This window comes from Panthera leo, chromosome B1, assembly GCF_018350215.1.
Source record: "Panthera leo isolate Ple1 chromosome B1, P.leo_Ple1_pat1.1, whole genome shotgun sequence".
NCBI classification, from domain to species: Eukaryota; Metazoa; Chordata; class Mammalia; order Carnivora; family Felidae; genus Panthera; species Panthera leo.
Window position 1 is genome coordinate 159,320,111 of NC_056682.1, and position 18,209 is coordinate 159,338,319.

Sequence of the window (18,209 nt, forward strand, 5' to 3'; positions counted from 1 at the left end):
TTATTCAAAATCTTAGAGTTTCACATTTTACATCTAAATCCATATTTTACTGGAACACAGCCATGCTCTTTCTTTGAATTATGGTCTACGTCTGCTTTTGCACTATGATGGCATTGCTGACTAGTTGTGACAGACTGTATGATGCACAAAGTCTAAAGTATTTACTCTCTGGCCCTTTACAAAAAAATGTTAACTTTTATTCCTGGCTGATAAATGCTGAGACAACTATATGAAAACCACCATGGTATAAAATATTTTTAAGGTATAATATCAACTGTTTGGAACAAGATAACAGGAAGCAGCAGCCCACCCACATAAATGTATAACAAATCTATCTTGAGGGGTACATGGCTTTCTTTTTGAAGCTGAAATTCCAACTAACAACTCTACACATTGTTCCTGAGTCTGCTCAGATTTCAGTTTGTATTCCTGAAGCATCAGAGACAAAGATGTTTATAATCCAGTGTTTGTTATTTGGTAACAAATCTAATAAAGTGGAGAAAATTGTGTGTGTGTGTGTGTGTGTGTGTGTATGTGTGTGTATAATATACATAACATATACAGTCCTTGATGAAAGTCTTTGGCAAAACAACCCATCTTCATTTTAGGGACTTTATTCAGAGAGCTTAAATTATGTGACTCAGAAATGTATTAACAACTCATTCCAAATTTACCCTCTTGAGTCAGAACTCAGCCATGCATGGTGCCAGATAAAGTTTAAAACTGCAAATTGTCTTCTCATCCCAGGACTTGTTTGCTAAATCAAGCAGTGGGGTATGTGACTATGCCAGTCACTAGATTATTGTATGTCAGCTCTAAAACCACCCTTCCAGGCTCTGGGGTGCTAGAATTCCTTTCTGCTTTGACAGCTAGCTTCCTGAAATTTCCAATATGATCCCTGTCCAACCCCCCCCACCCCACCCCAACGCAACATCCCTCTGTGGGCTGTAGCAGCTGCTTCTAGTCTTGGCCTCATCACAGGTCTCAGACCCACCAGCACTAGCCACACAACATCCCTGCTCAGAGGTCTGGGTCTCAGCTTTCCAGGGCCTCTCCTCCAAATTTCAATATAATTTTGAACTCTTCTCTCTTTTCCCGCAGACTTAGGGGTAATACATTGTGAAGTTACCATCTCTGAGTGTTACCTCACTATTCCCTTGCTGCTTTTTTGTTTTCCAATAGTGGTCTGGTCAATCCCTTATGTTAAATTCTTTCTGGGAGAATTCCTAGTGAGGCTCGTTTTTTCTAGACTGGACCCTGACTGATACATGGAATATTTCACAGGATCAACATTTGACACACAGGCATATGAGGCAGAAAAGAAATGGATCTGCAAGGGGCGCCTGGGTGGCTCAGTTGGTTAAGTGTCAGACTTTGGCTCAGGTCATGATCTCGCAGTTTGTGGGTGCGAGCCCCGCATCCAGCTCTGTGCTGACAGCTCAGAGCCTGGGGCCTGCTTCAGATTCTGTGTCTCCCTCTCTCTCTGCCCCTCCCCTGCTCATGCTCTGTCTCAAAAATAAATAAAAAATTTAAAAAAATTAAAAAAAGAAAAAGAAATGGATCTGCCAATTTACTAATTCGTTGTGTCTCTTCGGCAAAATTATTTCTCTTCTTTACACTTCTCATTAAGATTTGCTGAATAGTTACCAAAATTTCTGTTCAGAATTAGTAAATGTCTCAAACGGTGCTTATCTAGGGAGAAAAAAAAAATCAGTAAATCAATACTACTCTCCAATACTATGTTGAGCTTTTGTTGGAGGACATTCAAAATAACCTTTTGTTAAATTTCTTAAAGTTAAATTTTTTAATACAAAATGACACATGCATATAATTTGAATATAAATAAAAATAAATAAACACTCATTAAATATATTTTATCACGTACATGTACTGGTTTCCTGGTGCTGCCATAACAAAGCACCACAGACTGAGTGGCTTAAATAATAGAAATGTGTTTTCTCAGTTTGGGAAGCTGGAGGCCCAAGGCCAAGATGTTGGCAGGTTCGGTTTCTTCTAAGGCCCTCTCCTTGGACTGCAGATGGCCATCTTCTGGTTCCTCACCAGGTTATCCCTACATTTTGTTTGGGTCCTAATGTCATCTTCTTATAAGGACACCAGTCATGTCGGATTAAGGTCCACCCGAACAAACCTCTCTCGGGTTCGAATTCTTGTTTCCTGGATCCTATGTCTTCCTTTTTGGTTTACTTCCTTGTTGTGATGTCAGTTTCACATTTCAAGGATTCACCTATTCAGCAAACATTTACTGAGCTTGTGTCAGGCACAGTGCTTGGTACTAGGGATATGGAAGTAAGAGAAATAGACAATGTTACTGCCTACTGGCTGTAAGGGCTCTGTGACGACACAATGACCAATGTGACCTGAAAAAAGAGCAGACACCCAATTGCCTAGGAACAGAACAGCTGCCCTTTTACAAATGTCATCATGGAGAAAATAGAAAGGGACTAAAATTTATTGAGTTCTACCATGTCTCAACACATTTATGTACATTACCTCATTTAATACTCAAGATTCTATTATTACAGTACCCATTTTACGAGGGGAAGGCAAAAGTGGAAGCTCTGAGGTTCAGAGCTAGTTCAGTAACTTATAGAGCCAAGTATTCAACTACAAAACTCTTTATAGCCATGCTATGTAATGCTGCAAAAAATGAATGCATACAAAACCAGGAATTAAGGTTTAACTCCTTCTTAACCAAAATAGCCATTTTGCTTATGCATGTTAGTGATTTATTTTATTCTGACCATCATTTTAGGTAAGGTCCTGACTCCCTAGGAATCCCTCATTTATTTGTTCAATATTTGTCAACCTGCTAATATATGTGAGGTATTCTTCTAGGTTCTGGAGATGAATCAGTAAGCCAAAAAAGAATCACTCCCCATTTGGAGCTTACACAAGTGGCTGGTGTCACAAAGTTTAAAAAAAAGATAAATCCTATGAGAGAGGGGAAAAAAGCAGGGTAAGGAGAACCGGAAGAGGGGAGTACTAATTTTTTATTTATGGTCAGGGAAGTCATTTCTGATATGGGGTCATTTGAGCAGAGACAAAAGGAATGGAAGGAGGAAGCTGTGTAGATATCTATGTAGAGGGAAATAGCAAGTGTCAAGGCCCTTGGATGGGAGCAAGCAGGCCAGTGTGGCTGGGGAAGAGTGAGTCAGGGAAGAGCAGTAAGAGACCAGCAGAGGTCTTAGAGGCCATAGTAAGGACTTTGGATTTTACTCCTAGCAAGGTGGGGACATTGGAGAGTTTTGACATGAACCTTAAACGGAATTTTGGAAGTCTCATTAGGCCATCAACTGCCCATATCTGGCTTCCTTTTTATAGCAAAACTCACAGCTGTTATCTTTTGTTTTAAATAAATGTCATCACTTTATTTTTGAGAGAGAGAGGGAGGGAGCACGCATGAGGGGCAGAAAGAGAGGGAGAGAGAGGGAGAGAGAATCTCAAGCAGCCTCTGCATGGTCATCACAGAGCCCAATGTGGGGCTTGAACTCACCAACCATGAGATCATGACTTAAGCCAAAATCAAGAGTGGGGCGCTTAACAGACTGAGCCACCCAGACTCCCCCAAAGTCACAAATGTTATCTAAACCCTCTGTCTCCACTTTCTTTTTTCTTTTTAAAAAAATTTTTTTTAACATTTATTCATTTTTGAGAGGGAGAGACAGAGTGTGAGCGGGGGAGGGGCAGAGAGAGAGGGAGACACAGAATCTGAAGCAGGCTCCAGGCTCTGAGCTGTCAGCACAGAGCCTGATGCAGGGCTTGAACTCACGGACTGCGAGATCATGACCTGAGCTGAAGTCCGACGCTAAACCAACTAAGCCACCCAGGCGCCCCTTCTGTCTCCACTTTCTCACCTCATTCCTTTCAATCCTTGCCATTTGGGCCCTGGACCCCATCACGTCTCTAAACCAGTCCCTTTTAAGGTCATCCATGACTACATCTTGCCAAAGCCCATCTTCATGCTCAGTCTGCCGTATTCTCAGCCTCACAGGAGCAACTGACATGGTTGCAGCACTTCCCCTGGGTTCAGTAACCTCAGACTCTAGACTGGTTTTCCTCCTCTTTCACAGGTTTCTTCTCCACATGTGTCAAATCTCTGCATCTAGGAGTGTACCAGGGCTCTGATCTGGATCTCTGCAGAGAGATGGTTTTCAATACCTTTCATACCCTGATGTTTCCTTCATTTGTATTTCCAGCTCTAAATTTGTAATTCCAATTGCCTTGTTACACATGTCCACTTGGAGGTCTGATAGGCGTTGTCTCCAAATGTTCTTCATCACAGAAATGGCACCATCACCCATTCAGCTGTTCAGAACAAAAGCTTAGGGAGCATCCTTGGTTATTCTCTTCACCCCACCTGGTCCCACTTCCAAAATAAATCCTGAATCTGACTTCTCACCAGTGCACTGCTACACATGAATTTAAGCCACCATCATCTCTGGTTGATGATGCCTCGATTGCTGCAAAAGCCACCTAATTTGTCTTCCTGCCTCCACTCTTACCCATCTCCTGTCCATTCTTCAGCCAATCTATTAAAACATAAGTCAGATCAGGGGCATTCCCAAGTTCAAAATCTTCCACTAGCTTCCCACTGCAACCAGAAAAAGTCCAAATTCCTTATCATAGCCTACACCACCACACCTGACCTTGGCCTTGGGTTCCATCTCCCTCGCTCTGCCCCCTCTTTCACCAGCATCTCCAGCTGAAACACTGAGCTGGCTCCTGCCTCTGGATCTCTGCACTGGCTTTTCCTGGATCCTGGATTACTTGTTCCCACCGTCTTCACCATGATTCCTTCTCCTCCTTCGACTTTCAGCTCAAATGCCACCTCTGAAAGGCCTTTCCTGATCTCTCCGTGGAAAGTCTTCACCTTCTCCCACCACTCTCTAGCACTTAATTGTTGAAATTATTGCATGGATTCGCTAGGGAGTTTCCCGTGTCACCCCACGCCCAACACCTACACCAGAAAACCTCCTGAGAGCGGGTTCTTTGTTTAGTTTAGCGCCCAAACACTGTCTTGGACAGAGTAGATGCTGAAGATACAGGGGTTGGCCGACAGAACTCCCAGGGTTGTTCCCCGGGGGGCTCTTACGAGGTTCTGGCTTGCTGCAGGGAGAGATCTCGCTCACTCCCTTCGCTCATCCCGATCCTCGGCGGGACGCGGAAGTGGGAGGCCAGCAACCGCTCCTCCTCCAGCCCCTCCCCCTCTCGTGCCTTCTGTCCCCCTTGCCCCCTCTCCCCAAGCCTGTTGCTTGTCCGACCTGGGCGCGCTCTGCATGTCGCGCGGGCACGGGAGCGGGCCGAGGCCGGCGGGCGGGCCAAAGAGGGAGCATGGCGTTCTTGGCGGTGCGCTTGGTGCTGTTGCTCCTGGCCGGGAACTTGGCAGGTAACGCTGGCCGGGCAGGCCTGGTGGGCCCCGATGAGCCGCGTAGAAGTAGCGGAGAGTGGCTCTGGCCCGCGGCAGCCGGTCCCTGGATCCTGGCGGCCCTGGCTGCCCTTCAGGCACACGTTACTGGCGGTTCCCCGCGACCTGCGGTCGTGTAGGAGTGCGAACGTGGGGTCGTGCAGGGCGGGGGTGGCGGTGGAGCCAGCGGACGTGCTTTAAGATCTTGTTTGGCTTTGGCTCCCAGCTCCTTCTTAGTGACACACTGCTGTCTGCTCTTTCTCCCTTAAGGCTGATTTTCTGGAACCCAAGATCAGAAATTGGGTTTTTATGGACACAGTGACCCTACGTCTGCAAGAGGTGAACAGGAATTAGGGATTGTGAATGCCAAATGCATCAGGCACTCTGAGGCTTGTGAGAAAGGGGCTTTAGTCCACCTGGTCTTGACGCCCATTTGAAAGTGGAGTTAAAGTGGTAATACCAAATGTTAAGTTGTGTGTTTGTTACCCTAGCCACTGAGGACAAGAATATCATGAATTAGTAAGAGTTACTTCTCTGACTTAAAAAAAAATTTTTTTTTAATGTTTTAATTTATTTTTGAGAGACACAGAGAGATAGAACATGAGCAGGGGAGGAACAGAGTCAGAGGGAGACAGAATCTGAAACAGGCTCCAGGCTCTGAGCTGTCAGCACAGAGCCTGACACAGTGCTGGAACCCATGAACCACCAGATCATGACCTGAGGCAAAGTTGGATGCTTAACCCACTGAGCCACCCAGGTGTCCCATACGACTATGCCTTTTATTCCATAGTTCCAATGTTCTTTCTCAAGCAAGCCTGTTAGGGTGGTCAGTTACAGACCCATACCAAATGTTCCTTCTGTGTGCCTGTCACAAGAGTGCCAGAAAACAACCAAATACCCTTCTTTGGGGGTAGGGGTGGGCAATGGGGGCTGTTCAAAGAAGTTGGGCATCTGAGAGAGGGTATGGCCTGGATAAATCACAAGCTGGATTTTATTTTTTATTTTATTTATTATTTTTTTTAATGTTTATTTATTTTTGAGACAGAGAGAGACAGAGCATGAACGGGGGAGGGTCAGAGAGAGGGAGACACAGAATCTGAAACAGGCTCCAGGCTCTAAGCTGTCAGCACAGAGCCCGACGCGGGGCTCGAACTCACAGACCGTGAGATCATGACCTGAGCCGAAGCCGGCCGCTCAACCAACTGAGCCACCCAGGCGTCCCACAAGCTGGATTTTAAAAGCCCTTTATCAATAAGAATTGACCTTAATCATATAGTTTAAAATGCCTCTTTTCTGACAGCCTCTTTGGACTCCTCGCGCTCTGAGTTCAGCCAGACTTCAGAATACAGAACAGTAAGTAGGAAGCCACTTGTATTATTTCCACTAGTATAGTGAAGCCCACACAGTTTGGGCTGGGGCTGGTTTTCAGGTCTCACCTGCCACTTTTGAAACTGTTTACTTCTTTAGAAATCTGATTCTAAGGCAGGCTTTTTGATACAGATAAAAATTGTAAATTTTGGTTGAAAATAGCTCAGTCCTTGATGGCATCAGCACATTGTTTCCTTTAATAGTTTCTTTAATGATTCAAAAGATCCTTGATCTAATGGTTATGTCTTGTATTAGAAATTTTATGAACATTATCAAATTGAAGTCTGTGGAAGCAAATGAAGCCCAACTAAATGAGAACAAGCAAAAAAGCAAAATTCATAGCTTGATGTAGCAAGGGAGTCAGCCACACTTATCACTTGTGTTTTGGTGGAGACTCAAAGGCAGGCAGAGGAGGAGGGAAGCTTTGCAGCGGGAACAAGGGAAGGCTTTAGGTATGCCCTGATTGGAGCTGTTGGCCTGGGGAAGCTGTATGTAGACTAACTAGAAGCAGGCTTCCTGTGTGATTGGTAAGGAGTGCATATTTGGCTTTCTTTGGTTGATCCTCAGTTGGATGTGGGGACAAACCTCAGAGAAGCTGGTAGGTATTAACCAAGTCCTGGCTATTTGGGGCCAGTTGTTACGGAGGTTATTGTTTGGCTTCTTGGACTGTCATCAGAGATGGCTGTCTGACGTCTTACAAGTCTGACTTATAGCAGGCTGACTTCCTGGGCTGGTTATTCTATATAATGAGTTGGTTTTCTGGGTAAGTTGCTGCAGGTTGTGGGTCAGAGTTCTGTTCTAATAAATGGTCTGTCATTGTCCATTTGTGTATTCAGTCTCTCAATCCTCATAGTGACCTTGTATGATAGATATTATTTTACATATGGGGATATTTACCTTAGGGGGTTAAGTAACTTTGAGTATTCAACTCAGAGTAGACCTCTTCCAGGAAACCTTCTCATCCCATTTTCTAACTCCAAAGAATATGTAAATGCACTTTCTCTTTGGTTTCATGCAACCTATACTGCATCATCATCATCATCACCATGACAGTGTAGGGGAAGATTAAAAGCTTTCCTCTTCCCTTTTAAGTTCTCAGCTGGGGCCTCTTGAACAAAAGACAGTTTAACAAGAAAAAAAAACAGAGAAAGTTTATTAACATGTGCATCACACATACATGTGGGAGCATTCAGAGATGAGTAACTCAAAGAGGTGGTTTAGAACTCTGACTTATATAGCATCTTTAACAAGAGCAATAAATTGTATAAAGAAAATATACAAATGGACAATGTCAGACCATTTGTTAAAATAGAACTCTGACCCACAACCTGAAGCAACCTACTCAGGAAACCAACTCATTATTTAGAATAACCAGCCCAGGAAGCCAGCCAACTACAAGTCAGACTTATAAGTAGACATGCAGAGACATGACAGGACAAAGTAAAATGATTCTAGGCTTCCAAGGGTGGCATACTATGGGAAGGTAAATGTATGGGAGGAAACTAATGGAGTAAGGTTTGTTTGCAGGTTCCTCTGGTGCCATCTCTGGGCTGAGTCTAGAGTTGTCTTCAGTAAAGGAGAATTTATATCCTGCCTTTAGGCAGAAAAGGGGTGAGGGTACAGAGCACTTTTCTTGGGTTTGTTACTTCTTAGCTGCCTTTAACTCAAAATAATTATGTCAAAGAGTCATAGTTTTGGGGTGACATATTCTGAGATTTTTTTTAAGTAACCTCTACACCCAGTGTGGGGCTTGACCTCACAACTCAGAGATCAAGAGTGCATGCTCTACCAACTGAGCCAGCCAGGCACCCCTGCCAAATACTGTTCTAAATGCTTTAAACATAATAACTCATTTAATCTTTTATAGCATTATGAAGTAGGTATCATTATTATCCCCTTAGCCAGGCATGGGCCACAGGGTGGAACTATGATTCCAACCCAAGCAGTCTTACTCCAGATCCAGTGCTCTTCACTAACCCATCATAGCATTGAACTGTAAATTGCCTGTTTGCCTGTCTCCCTTCAGTAAACTGTATACTACTGTGGTCAAGGATGATGTCTTGCTATTTGGTGTCCAATCTTCAGCACTTAGCAGGTGCCCAATAATACATTTTAATCAGAAGACTCAATTTTGGGGAATTTGATTTTCTTTCAGAAAATGGGAATAGTCCCACCTTCATCTCAAGTTTGGCATTAGGGTAAGGCTAATTGGGTGTCTAGGGTGCAAAATTTTAAAGGGCACTCTCTCTCAGGAAGCAAATGCTACAGGACCTCGGTCTGTTTGTGCAGGATTATTAAAAGAATGAATCACTCAAGAGATCTTTGCTTTCTTCCCCAGTTCTGTTGCGACCGTTCCAGTTTAGAGTCCCCAAGCATAGTGACCCCCTAAGTAATTTTCCTTAACTCTTTAGTGTCTCCACTTTCTGCAAAACCTGGAGCTTCCCAGTGTTCACAGAGTGTCCTTACTGCAGCCTATCTTTCTACCTGTACCTTCCACTGCTTTCCCATAGCTTATGTTCTTCTATCCTTATGCTAGGGCCACAGTTTTTTCTTTGTTTTGTTTTGTTTTTATTTTAATGCTAGTGTAGTGTAATTAACATCCAGTGTTGTATTAGTTTCAGGTGTTAGTGCCACACTGTTTTAATTACTGTAGCTTTGTAGTAAGTTTCAAAATGGGGAAGTGTGAATCCTCCAACTACTTTGAGATTGTTTTGGCTATTCAGGGTCACTTGCATTTCCATATGCATTTTAAGATCAGTTTGCCAAATTCTGCTGCAAAAAGACAGTTGAGATTTTTGATAGGGATTTCACTGAACCTGTAGATCAGTTTGGGGAATGTTGCCATCTTAAGAAAGTTAAATCTTTTGATCCATGAATATGGGATGCCTTTTCACTTATTAGTCCTTTAATTTATTTCAACAATGTTTTGTAGTTTTGCTGTACAATTCTTATGCTTCTTTTGCTAAATATTTTCCTAAATATTTTATTCTTTTTGATGCTGTTATAAATGGAATTTTTTTCTCAATTTCATTTTCAGATTGTTCACTGCAAGTGTGTAGAAGTACAATTGGTTTCTGTATATTGATCTTGTATCCTCCAATCATATTGAACTTGTTTTTTTATTTTAATTAATTAATTAATTAATTATTTAAAAAAAATTTTTTTAATGTTTATTTATTTCTGAGACAGAGACAGAACATGAGTGGGGGAGGGACGGAGAGAGAGGGGGACACAGAATCCGAAGCAGGCTCCAGGCTCTGAGCCGTCAGCACAGAGCCCGACGCGAGGCTCGAACTCACAGACCGCGAGATCATGACCTGAGCCGAAGCCAGACGCTCAACCGACTGAGCCACCCAGGCGCCCCTGAACTTGTTTTTTAGTTCTAACAGTTTCTTTGTGGATTCCTCAGACCTTTCTATAAAAAGAGTATAGCATCTTTGATTAGAGATAGTTTTATTTCTTCTTTTCCAACCTGGATGCCTTTTATATTTATTTTATTGCCTAATTGTCTTTTCTAGGATATTCTGTACAATGTTGAATAGAACAAATGAAAATGGACATCCTTGTCATTCCTAATTTTGGAGGAAAAGCGTTCAGTCTTCTACCATTAAATATATTTTTTCTATTCTTTATCAGGTTGGAGGAAGCTCTCTTTTCTGCCTAGTTTGTTCAGTGTTTTTATTATGAAAGAGTGTTGGATGCTCCTTTAAATTAAACTGCCTTGCTCTCAGATCAGACACTTCCCTCACTACTGTGCCTTTGGTTAGTCTGTTTTATTTCCTTGAGGTGGACATTCTTCCAAATCTCTCTAATCTAAATTCTGTCCATCCTTTAAGAGCACCACGTATATTTGTTGATTTTCTAATGATACACCAAACTTCTTACAGGTAGGACTCAATTTGTCTTTGTAGTTCTCTAACATCTATCTTAAAATCTTCTTCATTTATTGAATAAACAAATGAGGGACTATATTTGGTAAAGTATTTAAGAATCTTTCAAAAGAAAAGATTCAGAGTATAGAGCTCAGAGAATTACTTAAAAGCATATGACATCTTTCTATAAAAATTAAATTGATTCTAAAGAATAAATAAAAATACCACGTGACACTATTCCAGAATGAGAGTGTCTTCTAAAGCTCTGAGGAGCAGTCTGCCAGGGGTAAACTCTTTTCTCTAGTTGGCATGTTGTGGGGTGTAATTTAGAGCCTCCCTAGATGGTGAACCTGTTCTGAATTTCTTTTCCTTTTTCATAAATTTGGGTAACTGTATAAAACTAAGGGTTAATGAGAACGTAATTTATTAATGAAATTGATTGACCTCATTGATAAGAGTGAAAAGTGTTTGTTCATAAAGCCTCATGTCTCTGCTCAGAGAAAATCCAGGAAATGAGTTACCTGGACTTAATAAAGTTAAATGGTGGCTAGCCAAAGCTGGCTTTGAAATCATGAGAATTAGACTGGAATCAGACTGAAATATCAACATTGCCTTCCAGCTGGGTAGATCTCTTGGGGATCTGAGAGACATCAAAAGTCTTCTGCTTAAACAAAACAAAACAAAACAAAACAAAACAAAACACCAAAACTTCCTTACCAGCCTGTTACTGCTCCTCAAAACTCATTTACTAGTCATCCTTTGAGATGAAAGCATTTGAAAACTGCTGTTGAATATTAAAAAAAAAAACCCTTAAGATCTTTAGGCTAAATAGATTGATTTTGATTAGTTATTTACCTATTTAATCAGAGAGTGGGCATAGGCAAGATGTACTTTGGTTAAACAAAGGGAGGAAAAAAAGGTCTAGAGCAGGGGATCCCTGAAATTGTGTGCCAAACTGTGTGTCTTGGTGCATTCTCCTTAGCTTCCATACATAGTCTAAGTGGATTGGATGTCAAGATGATTGGGAATAGCCATTTCTAAACCCAGTTCTAGCTGAATCCGAATTGAGGGGCCTCTAGACACATGGATTCTAACCCTGGAAATTCTAATTGAGTAGGTCTGGAATGAGGCCCCAAATCAGTGTTTGTTTGTTTGTTTGTTTGTTTTTTAAGTGTTTATTTAAATTCCAGTTTGTTAACAGACAGGGTAGGTTCAGGTGTACAATGTAGTGATTCAACACTTCCATACAACATCTGGTGCTCATCATAGCACTGCTTAATACCTATCACCTATTTTATCTATCTCCCCACCCACCTCCTCTCTGAAACATCAGTTCCAAACCATCAGTTTGTTCTCTGTAGTTAACAGTCTGTGTCTTGGTTTGCCTCACTCTCTGTTTTCTCTTCCCTTTTGCTTGTTTGTTTTGTTTCGTAAGTTCCACATATGAATAAAATTATATGGCATTTGTCTTTCTCTGACTAGCTTATTTCCCTTAGCTTAATACTCTCTAGCTCCATACATGTCATTGCCAATGGCACTAAATCAGTTTTTAACAAGCTTATGAGGTTGTATGCACAGGCAACCCTGTGTAGGTCCACCAGGGCTAGTTAACACTAAACACTCACTCAACACCTTCCACTTAAGCAAGTCACAAGTGATCCTCTCCCTTCTCTCTGAACAATTTCCATAGTGTATTGATCACTTACTGGCTGTAGATAGCCTACTGTCTTTGGTATGCCAGAAGACTGTATTTTTTTTAAGATTTTATTTTTAAGTAATTTTTTAAAATGTTTATTTACTTTTCAGAGAGAGAGAGAGAGAGAGAGAGCGAGAGCGTGACAGACAGAAAGCATGAGTTCAAGAGGGACAGAGACAGGGAGTCACAGAACTCTAAGCAGGCTCCAGGCTCCACGCTTGCAGCACAGAGCCCCACCTGGGGCTTGAACTCACAAACTGAGATCATGACCTGAGCCAAAGTCAGATGCTTAACTGACCGAGCCACCCAGTCATCCCCTATTTTTAAGTAATTTCTACACCCAGTGTGGGGCTTGAACCTACAATCCCAAGATCAAGAGTCACATGTTCTACCGACTGAGCCAGGTGCCCCTTAAATTCTGTATTTTTAAAAAAAAAATTTTTTTTTTAACGTTTATTTATTTTTGAGACAGAGAGAGACAGAGCATGAATGGGGGAGGGTCACAGAGAGAGGAAGACACAGAATCTGAAACAGGCTCCAGGCTCTGAACTGTCAGCACAGAGCCCGACGCGGGGCTTGAACTCACAGACCGCGAGATCATGACCTGAGCCGAAGTCGGATGCTTAACCGACTGAGCCACCCAGGCGCCCCTTAAATTCTGTATTTTAAAATATTAGTTTTTAATTAGGGTCAATTTTGCTCTCCAGCAGACATTTAGAGTGTTATTTTAGATCATCATGACTAGGGAGTTTATACTGGCATCTAATGGATAGAGAGCATCCTACAATGCATAGGACCGTCTCCCATCACAAAGAATTATTTGGTCCAAAATATGAATTGTGTGAAACAACAGTACAAGAGCAGCAACATTTTTAAAAATTCATTTATTTATTTTGAGAGACAGAGAGAGAGAGCATAATCAGAAGAGGGGCAGAGAGAAAGGAAGAGAGAGAATCCCAAGCAGGCTCTGTGCTGCCAGTGCAGACCCTCACAAATCGTGAGATCGTGACCTGAGCTGAATCAAGAGTTAGACATTTAACCAACTGAGCAACCCAGGTGCCCCAAGAAATTCTGTTTTAAATAAACCAAAATAGGAAATAATATGTGACTTATTATGGGTATCATTTTTGCAGTGATAGCACACAAAACTCTTAATTACACTTGACCCTTGAATAATGCAGGGGGTTAGGGATGCTGACCCCCTCCCACAGTCAAAAATCTGAGCATAACTTTTGATCCTCAAATTTAATTAATAGCCTACTGTTGGCCAGAAGCCTGATAACATAAAGAGTTGATTAATATACATTTTGTATGTTATGTGTTACATCCTTATCTTACCTGTATTCATGTAAGTTAGAGAAAAGAAAATGTTATTAAGAAAATCATAAGGAAGAGAAAATATATTTAAACTCATGTTGTTCAAAGATCAACTGTAGTTGAAATAGTCACAGGAAAGTTCTCATCTCTTGTATCAGTTAGGATTAGATTCAGCTGCAAGTAACAAAAACTCAAAATAGGAGCACACAGTGCTGCTGTCTGAGAATGTGGCCTCTATCTTCCCAGTCTAACAAAGCTCTAAACAAAGATTAGAGCTCCATGCACTCTGCAGGAGGATGGAGGAATGGACTAAGAAAAAAATTGAGGGGAAACAAAGGACAAGTACCTGCTTTCTTTTAAAGGAGGTTCCCAGAGGTTGCTGTACAATAATTCCATGTATATCCCATTGGCCTTGCCTTAATCATACAGTCATACCTAGTGACAAGGAAAGTTATCTTATAGTAGCATTACAGGTGGCTACATGCCCTGTCATTGTCCTACATCAAAAGATTGACAATTTTGTTTTTCACCTATATGTTTTATGATAAAATGCTTGGGATATATATTTTGTTTCCTTGCTTCCTTGCTTTAATTGACTTTATCAATTAAATGACCAACTACCATTTCTCCCAGTCTCATTGGATAAGAGGGCATCTACTCTGCTTGTGAGAGCAGCCCTATAAGGCATCACCTTAGTGAGCCTTGGGCAGCATATCATGCTCCTCAATGAGAGCTGAACAGAGGATGGAAAGGGTCAACAAAACCTCTTTTACTTCAGAGTTTGGCTCATGGCCAGCCTTGTTTAGGTCTTTATAAATCCAGATAGTATCAGTAGAAATGTGTGCTGCATTTATTCAGAGTGCTAAAACAGGGCGGCTTCTTTTACTCTGAAGCGAGGAAAAGCGATCACCATTTACTAAAACAAGTATTTATATATATAATATTGGTGTGGAGCCCATTGTGGGGCTTGAATTCACAAACCACGAGATCATAGCCTGAGCCAAAACAAGCCTCCCTCAGTTAACCAACTGAGCCACCCAGGTGCCCTTAAATGTATGCATATAGAACAGAAATACAGTGGGCCATATATTTAGACTTTTGTTAAAGTGAGACTCTGCACATCATAGTCTGATCACTGACCAGGTCTAGTACTGGCCCTGCTGGAGATTGGCAGCTGTGAGCAAGACGTATTACCTGCCTGGCCTCAATTCCATCAAATCACAGGATTGAGTTCCATGACCTGGTATCAGCTTCTTAGGGCTGCTATAATAAAGTACCACAAACTGAGGGGGTTAAACAACAGAAATTGAATGTCTCCCTGTTCTGGAGGCTAGAAGTCCTAAATCAGGATGTTGGTAGAATTGGTTCCTCCTGAGGACTGTGAGGAAGAATCTGTTCCATGCCTTTCTCCTCCTAGGTGCTGGTAGCCCCAGGTGTTCCCTGTCTTGTAAATTCTATGTCTTTATGTGACCTTCCCTCTGTTTATGACTCTGTGTCCAAATTTCCCCTTTTTATAAGGACACCAGTTCTATTGGATTAGGGCCCAATCTACTGACCTCATTTTAAATTGATTCCCTGTACAAAGACTCTATTTCCAATAACGTAACTTTTTGGGTGGGCACAATTCAACCCATCACCACCCCTAAGTGCCAGTGCTGTTTTCTTTGTTGCACTTGGTTGAATGCCAGTACCTTAAAGATCCAGACTGAAAGATTAGATTCCTGAATTTGTCTTGACATCATGCCAAAGGATTAAGGTTGAATGTAACAACATTCTTGTGGAGACAGTAGTGAAGTACAAATTATAAAGCTAGAGGGTTGGAAAGTGGGTATGGTGGCCTGTCTTGGACTTTCATTTAAATTTTTTTTAATGTTTATTTATTTTTGAGAGAGACACAGAGAGAGAGAGTGTGAGTAGGGGAGGAGCAGAGAGAGAGGGAGACACAGAATCCGAAGCAGGCTCCAGGCTCTGAGCTGTCAGCACAGAGCCCCAAGTGGGGCTTGAACCCATGGACTGTGAGATCATGACCTGAACCGACGTTGGGCGCTTAACTGACTGACTCACCCAGGAGCCCCTGGACTTTCATTTAAAAATCAGCCTGGCAAAAAAAAAAAAAAAAAAAAAAAAAAAAAAAAAAAAAAAGGGGCGCCTGGGTGGCTCAGTCGGTTGAGCAGCCGACTTCGGCTCAGGTCATGATCTCACGGTCCGTGGGTTCGAGCCCCGCGTCGGACTCTGTGCTGACAGCTCAGAGCCTGGAGCCTGTTTCGGATTCTGTGTCTCCCTCTCTCTGACCCTCCCCTGTTCATGCTCTGTCTCTCCCTGTCTCAAAAATAAAACGTTAAAAAAAAAAAAAATTAAAAAAAAAAATCAGCCTGGCTAAGGTCCTTTTCTTACATAGTGGGTATTGAACCATTGCTTCAATGCTGCATCTGATTTTTGCATTAGAAAAATCTTTTTTTGTGTGGAAAATAGAAATATTTTTGTAGGGTGTTTCTAGGAAATTTAGGAGCCTTGGGACTTTGTCCCCCCCACCAACTATTTTGTGATGAGAATGTCTCAGTTATGTAATTTCTGTCTTCCTTTTTCTTTCCTAGCCAAACTGCAATCAATATAAATTACCAGGATGTCCCAGAGACTTTAACCCCGTGTGTGGAAGTGACATGTCCACTTATCCTAACGAGTGTACTCTGTGCATGAAAATCCGGTAACATAATTTTACAGTATAGACTAGTCCTTTTCTTGATTTTTGATTACTTAGGAAGTAGTGACTCTTTTCTTGGATGTAAGAATCAAATGTGACATAGTAGTTGTGTTTTCAGACTGACATTTAAAAAGACAATCCTTCAGTTCATTTTCCAGGTCAAAGTCAGAGAGTGACATTTGTGATTAACCAATTATACACTTGATAATCAGGTTATGTTACTTTTCATGGATGGGCAATTTCCCCAAATTAAGAGTGTATTAATAGTTAAACTATGAAATATTAAATATTCTTTTAAATTCAGAGGGCATGTGCAGGTACCTGTACAACCTGCAAAACTAGTTGGGTTGAATTATTACTAGGTAATAATTCTACCTAGTAGAATGCTAAGTAGAGTGTTATACATGATGCCTTTCATGTAACTCACAGGTGACTGTGACTTCTCCTGTAAGTATGAAGCAGGGCGAATCACAGGATTAAGACACATTTCAAATAACCATGTAGTGCCAATATTAAATTCATGAATTACTCAGTTAATTGCGCACTTTATCACACAAGTTAGTCACAGAAGAAAATTAGCGGAGGGAATTAATGAACCACTCTGAAGAGGATCCAGGAAGGAGGTGTCACAAGGTGAGCAGTGAGGCACCTGTCCAGTCGTTGGACCTGAGACAAACTTTGGCCTGGATTTCGGTCAGGTCACCTTCTGTGCTGACAGAGCCTCCAGCAGCATCTGTCTTGACACAGTATCTTTGCACCTATAGCTTGGGTGGTCAGTCGGCCTTCAAATGTCTCCTACACATTTGAAGCTCCTTAACTTGAGGGTCCATTTATTTGGGTGCAATGGTTATACCAGACTCTAAGTCCTAGACTCTGACAAACAACTAATATGGGCGCTCACATTGGCTGCTGAGACTCACATCTTGTCTTGCTGTAACTTAGCTTATTGTCTACTCTGAGTAGGAATCACATACAAAGTATCACACCATGACAAGGTAGGCTGCATTGTATTTCGGGGTCCTTTCTCTGATGTCAGTCTTCAGTGAGTTACCTAGGTCTTCTCATAGTGATTTTTTTTAGGTTAGTGCCCTGTGCCTTAGGGTTAGGGAAAAATGGCAGAATTGGGGCCCTATTGTTTACTAGATTTAACTTTAAAAATGATTTAAGTAAGCATCACCTTAGAATCTAATGTATAATGACATGGGTCTTTTTGGTTCAAAGAGTGGGACAGTTTCAGTGTGGTAGGTAGGTAGTAAATGTGTCTTTATGGTTGTTCAATTTGCAGGGAAGATGGTCATGACATTAAAATAATCCAGAGTGGACCGTGTTGATGGAGCAGTTTATAGAAGAGAACTTGGAGAAACCACCTTCAACAGTATGCTAGATGAATTCCATTTCCCCTTTTTCTCTTTCCTATGTTCCTTTGCATGGGATTTGTTAGCCCACATTTTCTGAGAGGAGGTGTGAAAAAGAGCTATGTGGAGCAATTGATAATTAAAACAAACACAAAAAAAATCCTTGTTTCTTGGCTTTTGCCCCTTGAGTTAAGCTTATTGCCCAGGTGACTTGTGCATTGCTTTATTTCCCTGGAATAAAATCAGCATTGTATTCAAGTACTGCTGTTCTCTGTTGAATACCCATTCTTACTCTGCAGCCTCCTGGTGACTCTTCCTCACAGGCAAAGATGAATTTTGTAAGGGAGAAGTGGAGTTATTGTTGAGAGGGAGAGCTTTATTCTACGCCCCCCTTACCTCAAATCTTACATAGTTAATGTATATGTGCCTGGGACATTGTTCTGCACAAAGCAAATAACTGTGAGACACTTGGAGC

The 18,209-nt window shown here is 41.7% G+C and overlaps 1 protein-coding gene and 1 long non-coding RNA gene across 3 annotated transcripts; one reads left to right on the forward strand and one right to left on the reverse strand.

Annotated features, from left to right (window-relative positions):
• Positions 1-1,849: 1,849 nt before the first annotated feature.
• LOC122217150 lies at positions 1,850-5,199 on the reverse strand. 2 transcript variants are annotated; one of them, XR_006201318.1, is made up of 3 exons: positions 5,114-5,199; positions 3,876-4,326; positions 1,850-2,378 (listed from the first exon to the last, which is right to left on the reverse strand). It is a non-coding gene; the product is annotated as an uncharacterized LOC122217150 (long non-coding RNA). The 2 variants fall into 2 exon arrangements; XR_006201319.1 differs by having other exon boundaries at positions 4,983-5,199.
• Positions 5,200-5,297: 98 nt separating this feature from the next.
• SPINK2 (serine peptidase inhibitor Kazal type 2) lies at positions 5,298-17,992 on the forward strand. The gene is made up of 4 exons (XM_042934029.1): positions 5,298-5,407; positions 6,726-6,778; positions 16,273-16,382; positions 17,665-17,992. Exons 1-4 carry the CDS (start codon positions 5,353-5,355, stop codon positions 17,708-17,710), a joined length of 264 nt encoding a protein of 87 aa, XP_042789963.1. The 5' UTR covers positions 5,298-5,352; the 3' UTR covers positions 17,711-17,992.
• The last annotated feature ends 217 nt before the right edge of the window (positions 17,993-18,209 follow it).